The sequence below is a fragment of the Macaca thibetana genome, chromosome 14 (assembly GCF_024542745.1).
Source record: "Macaca thibetana thibetana isolate TM-01 chromosome 14, ASM2454274v1, whole genome shotgun sequence".
In the NCBI taxonomy this organism is placed as follows: domain Eukaryota; kingdom Metazoa; phylum Chordata; class Mammalia; order Primates; family Cercopithecidae; genus Macaca; species Macaca thibetana.
Genome location: NC_065591.1, coordinates 54,928,924 through 54,939,144, shown reverse-complemented (window position 1 = coordinate 54,939,144; position 10,221 = coordinate 54,928,924). Strand labels below are relative to the sequence as shown.

General features: G+C 45.2%; 1 protein-coding gene across 9 annotated transcripts in view; it reads right to left on the bottom strand.

The window, feature by feature from the left end:
* Positions 1-657: 657 nt before the first annotated feature.
* Positions 658-10,221, bottom strand: part of IRAG1 (inositol 1,4,5-triphosphate receptor associated 1) — a 125,596-nt gene continuing 116,032 nt past the window's right edge. For 8 of the 9 annotated variants that reach the window (XM_050757402.1, XM_050757396.1, XM_050757400.1 and 5 more), the window contains 3 exons: positions 9,441-9,560; positions 8,029-8,163; positions 658-4,176 (listed from right to left, as the gene is read on the bottom strand). In XM_050757402.1, coding sequence (XP_050613359.1) covers positions 3,933-4,176; positions 8,029-8,163; positions 9,441-9,560 — 499 coding nt within the window. In that variant the 3' untranslated portion in view covers positions 658-3,932. The remainder of the gene's footprint in view (positions 4,177-8,028; positions 8,164-9,440; positions 9,561-10,221) is intronic. The other variant, XM_050757399.1, reaches the window with a different exon arrangement.

The window sequence follows — 10,221 nt, the reverse complement described above, 5'->3', positions numbered from 1 at the left end:
CTCATATTTTGGAATTTTGCTATTAAAGTACCCAATTTCTGGTTCAAATGTATGCATTAGTAGGGTAGGCTAACTATTATAAACATTCTGGAATCTCTGTGGCTTAATACATAAAAATCTTATCTCTTATTCATGTCACAGTTCAAAATTGGGAGTGCTCATTCAAAGATCCAGCTTCCATCTAGTGGTTCTGCCATGTTCTTGGGTCTCAGTGTTCTCATCTGAATCCTCTGGCTTTGGTAGGCAAAGAAGGGAGTAAAAAAAGGTGTGAAGTATTGGGCGGGAGAGTTTATTTTTAGGGAACTAGATTTGGAAAGTCCACATTCCCCTGCAGCTAACTGTAAGAAAGACCAAAAAACAGTTCAGCTGTGGAAATCAGGTTGGTTAAAAACTCAGCAAACTCAATCACAGCAAAATGTGTTAATTAAAAAAATCATAGACCAGGAAGATACAGGAAACTGGGATCAGGAATGGGGAAGGGAAGAGGAGTAGGAACTGATTCAGCCCCTGTGAGGTAGCCCATAGTACAACGACCAAGGGTTGGGGACCTCTGACTTGGTTCTGGGATGCACTAATATATCCAAAGGCATCTAATTCTTGGTTGGGGTAAGACTGTAACTCAGCTCCATAAAATGAGGAGGCATTTGGCTGCTGCCAGAGGTTTGGAAATGTGCTTTTATTTTCAAACTCAGGTATGTGACACTCTACAGTTCAATGCTAGCACACCTGTGTGAGGCTTAACAACATGAGGAACTGACAGCCAGTGATACACGAATCCAGCACTCCCTCTCCATTTACTCTGTCAGGCTGTATATGGGGAGCAACACATATGGCTTTGTGGCAGCCAGAAAGTGAAGGTCTTTTTAGGAGGTGACATCAACAATGACACAAACACATTACTCTGCAACTGAAGACAGGGAACAGACTCCTAGGGCTAAGCAGAGATGTCAGACTTCAGAGGCATTTGGGGCGACTCTTCTTTCAGATCCACATCCTCATTGAAAATCCAGGGCCTGTTTCTCTCCAGTTCACTACTGCTTGGGCAGCAGCTCCCACTGCTTCAGGCTGGTCTTTGCTTTCCAGAAAAGATAGACCCATGAGTACTTTTTCAGTCGTGCCCTTGCACATATGGCTACTCTTATGCTCCCTTTTGGAGATGTCCTTTTCCTTGACCTCCCTTCTTACAAATGGAATAGGGTGGGAGAGGGCCTGTGCCTGGAAGTACTCTTGCAGGCCTTTCTGTGGGGCAGCTGGAGGTGCAGGAGCTTCCACATCTGCCTTCCTGGCCGTTACTCATCCAGAAACAAAGGTGGGAAAATTGTGACCAAGTGAACAATAAGAGAGGCAGAGATTGAACATTCCCCACCCGGAGTCCTGCTTCCATGGCCACTCTCTGGAACTCCATTTGCATCCTGTCTTTGGCTCTGAGGGCCTCATGTAGCTAAAGCTCCTTCAGTTGTATCCAGACCCCCTGGAAGAGGCCAGGAAAATCATCCACTTGTGCCTCCAAAGTCCCTCTGCCCTGCTCTGTAGCTCTTTACCTTAATGGCACATCCTTGATCAACCCTGGCTTGGGCCTCAGTCATTTTCTAGCTACTGTAAAGGATGCCCCCTTCGGTAAACATCCTGTTTTAAAGTGGGGCATCCTTGGGATGGGGGTCTCTCTGAAGGAGTGACTGCATTGAGCCCAGTCCTTGAGCTTGGAAACGATGTTGCTAGTCTGGTCTCATTCCTGCTCTCTCACAGAGTAGACTGAGAAACAGAATAAGCTGAAGTTAAGAGAGATGTTGCTTTTTGCATTGTGATGGTGGTGATGGTGGTGGTACTGGGAAGCATGCAGCATGTCAGCTGTCCCCAGGCTGCTCTCCACCACCTTGAATGTTTGTTTGTTCTTTTGAACAATATTTACCGACCAACATTCGAACAACGCTCCCAAGCATCAGCCACCATGCTAGGCACTCACCCGAGAGATGGGTAAGACATGGTTCTTGTCTTTGAGGAAAAATGCTAGGGGAAACATAAATAAATAGGCTGTGATATACTATAGGTAAAGGTCAATAATAATAATGTTTAAAAAGTGCCAGAAAACACAGAGGAGAGTGTGACCTATTACATTGTGTCTGGTAAGGAGTATGGAAGGAAGGTCATCAAAGTTGGTATGGAGGGGATAATTTTTGCACTTGGTCGAGAAGAGTAACCTGAAGAAAAGAGAAGAACAGCTGGAGAAAAACTAGTGAGTGGAGGTCCAGTGCTATGAGAGAAACTGTTTAGTTTGGGAGCCAGAGATGGAGTAGCTGATGGGCCACTTTGGGGAGTAAGACTGGAATGTGAGGCTTCCAGCTAGGAGACTATCAGAAGAGTCAAGGAGAGCACAGCTCTGGAGCCAGCCTACCCTGGGGTTGAGCTCCAGCCCCATGATTTACTAGTTGAGTGTCCTTGTCAAGTTACTTGTTCTTTTTGTGCTTCAGTTTCCTTATTTGAAAATGGGAAGGGTAGTATCCACTTCATATTTTTTTTCTTTTTCTTTAGGACTTAAATGAATTCATGCCTATATAATACTAAGAACAGTGCTTGGTTCATAGTAAGTCATATATGAGTTTTAGCAATGAAAGCAAACAATATCAATAACAAAACAAAACCGCAAAACAATGACAATAAAACCCACATGGAAATCAACACCCCTACAAAACTGATGAAGGCAGTGGCTGTAAAAGTGGGGAGAGAAGTTGAAGAGGGGATGTGCTCTTTCCATTCTGTGCTAAACAACTGGGGATGCTCTGAAACATCCCCAATTATACTTGGGTTGGAAATCCTATTTGAACTGAAGCACTGAGGTGCAAGTTTACCCTTGCATGTAGTCACACACAGAGTAAGAGACTGAAGAAGAAAGCACATCTTCTCTCCTCATTCACCTGTGAGGTGGGTTAACTGTTTTCAAAGAGAGAATAGGGAATAGATTGTGCTGTACAGCAGCTCAGAGTCAGCGTTTGAAATGGAGACTAGTGAGTCTGCCATTGAAGCCATGAGTTTTCAGTGTTTTTAAAACATCTTCAATCCATGTGGACAGCTTATTGAACAGGTGCCTGGTAACTGCCCCACACTAGTGAAAATCTGTGGGTTGGCTTGGCATGCATCTTATTTATCCAGAGGTACATACCCAGAGCACACTTTTGAAGGGTTTTTGGCTCTGTGCACATGCATGTTGTATGTGTGTACACAACAGTGTGTGTGGACAGATGCATATATATAATAATTCATATCTTCCCATTTCAAGCACTGAGCTAAATTCAGCCTGTACTTTTTTTTCTGAGAGCCTTTCCTACTTCTGTAAAAAGAAACTCTCATTCCAAAGGAGAGAATGGGAGGCTGAAGTTATTGAAAATGAGATGGGAAATGGGAAGACAGTCACTTTGCAACTCCAAATTCCAGGTCTGATCCTTAGGGTATTAATCATTAAGCAAATTCTTCCTGATAACTGATTACAGAGAGGAAAAAAGAGAGTAAGTTTTTTACTGCCCGCTACCTCCTCCTCCCCTATGCCCCGCTCCCTACCCCCAACCACCAGTGAAGGTGTTTTAGTTCTCCCCAGCCACCTGAGCTAGGGGCAGGAGACCTTCCCTTCCAATAGAGCTCCTTGGTGAAGGTGACTTCTTTATCCACTGGATGCTTTCCCAGGGCAGTTTTGTTGATCCTCAAAGAATATCAAGTCACTGTGTATGAATAGCTCCCACAGAAGTGCCAAATGTTAAAAGAAACCTTCCTCATGACCTGATGGGATGGGATGGGATGGGATGGGATGGGATGGGATGGGATGGGATGGGATGGGATGGGATAGGCGGCAGTGCGTCCACACCTGGGCCTGACGTTATACTTGGGGAAAGGGTGGTAGTCTGAGTGTCTCACAGCAGGGCACTGGCTAGGTGTGAGGTTTCCTACTGCTCTGTAGGCTGCTCATGCTGGAGTCCTGAGCTCCACCAGGAGTCCCTCTGGGCTGCAGAGCAAGTGGATCTTCCAAGGGGCCCATCAGCCTGCTCTGCACAAGAGTTATAGGAATTGTAGAGCCCCAGCACAACAGTCAAGACCAGCATCACTGCAGCCATCATCCAGATCACTTGCCAGTGCTGACACAGTTTGGGATACATGACTTGTAAGAAATGGACCAATTCTTCAAATTTGCTGTCAATGAAAAAAACAGGCAGAGGCTTTAGTATACGGGGCACACATATGATACACAGACCCATAGTTCTCTCTGCGGATAGCTTCTATGCTGTCTTGAGCAATAGTTCTCAAACTCAGCTGTGCCTAGATTAGGTTGGCAGTAATTGTTCAAAATACTCCAAGCATACTGAACGAGGATATCCAAAGTTATGGTCTAGGAATCATTGGCTACATTTTCCCAGGTGATTTTGATTCCACCAGTCCACAGCCTTGATGTTGAGAGCTACTTGTCTAGATCATTCTACCTACTTGTTTGATCATCCATCCATACATGCCCTCATCTATTCATGGGGCGATTCCTGATATCTGCACTCTCCCAAGCCTGGGAGTAGAGGTTTGGCTGGCCATGTATCTTTTTAGCACCTAGCTGCATTAATGGTGAGTTCCAAGCTCTAACCTGTCCCTTGCCTCAGATGCATAATTCATTGTTCTCAGTTCCACATCTAACTGTGTCCAGAGTGGAAGGACTGTGCTAAACTCTAAGAAGCTTGATATCTAGTGATAAATGACAAGGGACTAGATCAACCTCAAGAGTTCCCTTCAAAACATTCAAGAGCAGGCAGAAGATTAGAAGCCTCTTGCAATGTCTGGGTGGTTTGTTCATGATGTTATCTCGACCTCATTAATATTTATTCTCTAATTTCTCCCTCTTCCTCCTTTTCTTTCTTCACTCTCTCCACACTTCTTTCTCCTTCCCTTTCATGTGTCTCTTCCTCTCCATTTTTGCCCCTTTCCCCTCTTGATTCCTTCCCAACTATCTTTCATTTTGTCCTCTCTCTCTCTCTCTGTGGTGTGGTGAAAAGACAACAGGCAGATGGCCTGCTTTGACAAGTCCATTCTAGAGCTCTCTGAAGAAGCCCTGAGCCCCTTCATTAAGCTAGGATTTCCTGCTGTTTTTAACCTCTAATTCAATTTTAAAAAATAATATGAAAAATGAGAATACTGAGGATTCCTAAACCAAGGAGGTGGGGAAAGAGACGAATGTGCTTTCTGAAGATCCTGAGGCTCACACACACACTGCAATGACCAAGCCATTGGCTGAGAAGCAGAGAGCTCAAATTCAGAGCTAGCAGAAAATGCATGACTTGCAATGGATTGAAAGACCCAATAAATGCCATCCTTAGAAAGGGACCAGATGCTCAGAGTGCCTGCCTGGGATGCTAAGGCCACAGGGAACATTGACAGGTTTCTCTTCCATGCGGGAACCCCATCAGATCATTTCAGTCACAATTAAGGGAAGCACGAAAGTGAGCACATTTGCTGATTTGAAAATCATTAACTATTTTCACAACTGTTGGGAAGGGAGGGTTTAGAAGTGGAAGCTTTTTTTCTCTCAGCCCTTTGTAGATTCTCTAGATTCTATTTAGACAGAGTTGGATGCTAAAATGGAGACTTTGGGGCTGTATTTCTATCCTCCAAAACAAGCTGCCGGAGTGGCCTCTCCCTACTCTAATCCCACTCTTAATTGTGGCTCCAAAGGAAGAGACCAAGATCTGGCTGTGTGACCTTAGCTGGTCACCCCATGCCTGGCCTATAAGAGAGGTTAGAAATAGATTAGAAATAGAATTTCTTTAGAAGTCAATTTTTGGCTGTTATAAGTAAACTTCTGTTTCTTGAGAGTTATTGGAAAAGTAAAGGAACCAGAATGTCCTCTTAACCCCACAGAGCTGGTTTGAACAGCTGTTGGGAGAAAAGACAAAAGTTTTATTTTGTCCCCTTATGAGTCTCACTTGTTCAATGTCAGAAGGCTGTGCTCTCTTTTTTAATATGGTTAAGATATTGGGGTTCACCCAAAGTTTATTTAAACTGATCCTCAGGAGAGCAATATTTGTAATATAAATTGTTATATATAACAGATATGTGACTCAGACAAAAAGACTTTAATGTGTGATGTTGAATCTCTTAAGTGATCAGCAGCTGGGCTGAACCCAGTGTTTTAAAAATGCACTAAGTAGGACATGGAACTTTTAATAACCTCAAACCTTGCTTGTGAGTGAGGTACCAACATTTCAGGGGAGAAATCATGTTTGAGAGCAGGTGCATGATAAATGTTACAGGCACCATTGCCACGCACTGATGACCAGGAGCTGGACAGAAAGGAACCAACCTAAGCCTTACTTCCCCGGGGGTTTCATGAAATGGGAGGGAGCCAACAATTGCCTGAGATTGAACTAGCTAGATAAGACATTGATCCCCTTGCTTTGCAAACCAGACTGTTTATATTCCATGTACTCTCTCTCTCTCTCTCTCTGTTTATTTCTCTTTTGTTCTTTCTCAGTGTTTGGAAGTGTTAGAGGTTCCAGTTGGTTTCTGCTGTATTCACGGGTGCCAGAGGAAGAGCTTTTTGTCCAGGGCTTTGGTTGACCGCATTAAAGGGGAGGAGGGCAATGTGGTGGCCTGAGAAATACGAGCAGAGAACCCTCAGGAGGGAGGTGAGGCCTAAGGAGAACAGGATCTGGTTGCTTGGAGTAGGGATTGCACTTTAATTGTTAAACCTGGAGGTTCTTTCACTGGGAAGGCAGTGTGTGATTTGTTTTCAGTGGAGAAGCGTTTCTCCAGTTCTCCTAGTGGCTCTTCCCTTGAACAATGGGGTTGATTAGCATGGGTGGAGACCTCTCACTTTAGTTGAATCCTCCACCAACTGGGCTCTGTTGGTAGCTCCTGTGTGCCTATCCATTTTGCTTCTAATCTTCACTTCATTACCTATTTGTTGCATGCATGTGGTTTCCAGAGTTTTCCAGCAATGAGGCACAGATATATACCCGGATTAGATAATATTTCAGCAGCTGGTTAGATATTTTGTCTGGAGCTGCCCTGGACCCCAAGATAGCCCAGGGGTCTAAAAGCAAATATTTTGGTAAAGTTTTTCCAAGGTGGCTATTACTACATTTTAAAAAATCAAGATTCAAGACTTGTGGTTTAAATACACTAATAGAGACAACACAGCTGAATAAATGAAATTGGGCTGTCCTGAAAATCCAGAATGTTGGCATGGTTATTGTATCTATGGGGTAGAGTGTACCTCTTCTATGGGTGCTAGTTTATCCTATCCCTAAGCATGTACTTCTGCGGGATAATTCAGGCCAGGTGGGGCGAGACCTCATTCCCATAATACTTTATTGCATGGAGTGCCCTGGAACTAAATGAGGTCATTTCTATGATTCTGCATCCTAAAGGCCAGGCAGGAACCACAAGTGGGACAAGATACAGGTCTATATTCTCTTTATCTACATGTTATATTCTCCTCCCCCAACTTAGGGGAACGTACCTTTGAAATAGAAAGTATTTTAAAAGAAAACCCCAAGTATTTCCAAACTAAAGTGAAAACACTGTCTGGGTGACCAAGCTTGATTGGTCAGCATGGTAGGCACCTGCTGGAGACTCACCTTTGCCACTGAGCTGAGTTTGCCCTCTATTCCATGTGTCCTCCCTGTCCCTGTTCTTGTAAGAAACACACTCCAGGCCTTCAAGTCAACTCTCTTGGTCTTGGGCCTTTTCATGCGGATGGCTACCCATAATTTCGTCTGGGAAATGAGCTAACCATGGCTGGGCTGGGAGGGACTCCACTTAGGGCCCTTCTCCCTTCCCATGACTGCCCCTGACCTCTCAAGCTCTTGCAAACTTCTCATTGCTAGCTATCTTGGCTCTTTGGGATTTCCTCTACTTCCTTCCCAACATGCGTGCCCTCTTGGTTTCTTTGGCTACTCACTGGGGCCCGAGATTCACTGCTGCCCTGGACTGGCAATTCCAAATTAGACGAATTGTAACCCATTTCAGCAATGGCAAGGACTCCAAACACAGGCTTCCTACCTGCTTCTTGGGCCCTTTTCCTCTTCCTCAGTTTCTTCTACCTCTTCAGGTTCCTCAGGACTCTCACTCTTCTGTTCTTCCTCCTCCTCCTTCAGGTCTTGAAGTTCTTTGGTCTTCTTTAGACCTTCTTGGAATCTGGGGGGCAAAAAGGAACAGTTGAGTCTGGAAAGGCCAGGTGCAATGCATCCTCTCCTGAGTTCCTAGGGGAGGGGACTTGAGCAGCACCTCCAATAATTATGCGCTTCCTGTGGTTCCACAAAACAGGAAAAAGCTGGGAAGCTCCACTGAATCCCAAGGCAGCTCGTGCCAGTACCATTTCCCCTCACTCCTCAGTCATCCTTCCTGTTTACGTGAAAGTGTGATAAAACTGACAGGGAAAAAATGTGGCACAGGGTCTCCTGACTGGGTTCTTAACCCACAAAACATTCTGTAGGGCTGAGATTGTATTTGTTCTCCACGTGACCGTGGAGCTTCAGCCTCTCATCTGTAAAAGAGGAAGGGTGACACTCATTTCGCACGGTGTTGGAATGTTTTTTGGAAGTGCCAGGCGCATGGCTTAACCTAGAGAGGTACTCAGTAAATGTTTACAAAACCAATGAAGGAGTTCATGCCTATGCATTCCAAGGATAGAGGACAGTGGTGGGTGAAAAAGGCAGACTTTCCAAGAGAAACCTTTGTGGTTTTTCTCCCCCAGGATCAATATTACCCCAAACATACTCTGTTCACTTGTCCTACGCTGAGTGTCTAACACTAGCAGTTTGGCTGGGCAAACCTACCACTGAAGTCCATGGGTTCTGTGTCAGTGGGAAGCTACGTCTTTCTCATGAGCTATGGAGACAGGAGACGCTTAGGGCACCATACATGGTTGGAGGTCATTCTCTACCTTGAGGCTTGGGCCCTGCTCAGGACTTGGTCTCTCCAGTGCTGACAATTGGCCATGGGTGCTATTGAAGCTCAAATGGAGGAGGAGGCAGTTGGAAGTTGAAGAGACTCCATTTATAGGAGGAAGGAGTAACCAAAGCAGTTCTAGGAAGCAGAGCTGCAGCTGCTCCTGGACACTGCTGGCTGCAACATGACTGCTCTGAGCACGTGTCAGGAAGCCTCAGGCACCACCAAGAGGAACCCACCCAGGGCCCCTGATTTCCAGACTATTCTTAGCGGTGGCATTCTGGTGGCTCCCTGCCTAAAAAGAGGGCAGTCTCGTTATTGTCTAACCACACCCTCTGACCCTGCTTCCTCCTGTCCTTCCTGTGGAACAGTCTTGCTATTTCCAATGTAGTTCCTTCCCGTGGCAAGGAGGTCCTGTGGCCACTGGTTACTTCCCTAAAGCCTCTAAGAAACAGGAAGGACCTGTGGGAAGGCATCTTCTGAGACCTGCCAGGTGCCCTCCGGGTGGCTGAGGTCTGACTCACCCCTTGCTGTAGGCTTCTTCCTGCATCCTGGCCTTGGTCTCCTGACTAAGCTCCTCCAGGCAGCTCAGGGCCAGCGCAGGAGCACAGGCTTCACAATCTGGGTCCCCATTTGTCTTTCCACTAGTGAGAAGAGAAAAGTACAGGGCATCATTTCAGAAAAAGGTGGAGGCCTAAAAACAAAACCATGTTTTTGGCCCGATTCCTGATGAGGAGTGAGGAAACTCAGGCTTTTTCAGTAGCTCTCAGATTTTTTCTCAATCCTTCTACCCTGAGACAAGATTTTATAAAGGTCCTAGTCCATGAATAGTCCCCAGCCCATTAAATACCTCACCAGCTCTCCTTCTCCTCATGCTCCCAAACTGGCATTTATTCTTATTCCAGGAGGTGCTGTAATGGGTGCTCTACAGCACTGAGATGAGGAAAATGGGGGCAGACCAGCATGTTTAAGGTCATTCCATTCCTGTTGTCTTTCACCGGAAGACCCTCACTCATTTTTTCAAATATCCACTGAGCATGACTAAGCCACAGGCACATTGTAATGTGCTGGGGGCACATTAGAAAATAAAGAAATGGTTTTTACCAACATGGAACTTAGCAGAAGGAAAAACCCCAAAAAAGGAAAGAAAAAATATGTGATTAATTACAAATTATAACTTTTATGAAAGAAATACTGTACAATGACAGAAAATAACAAGGAGAGAATGTGTTTAGAGTGAATAGTTAGAAAAGGCCTCTCTGAGGTGCTGAAGTTGAAGTACAGGCCTGAAGCATGAGAAGTCAG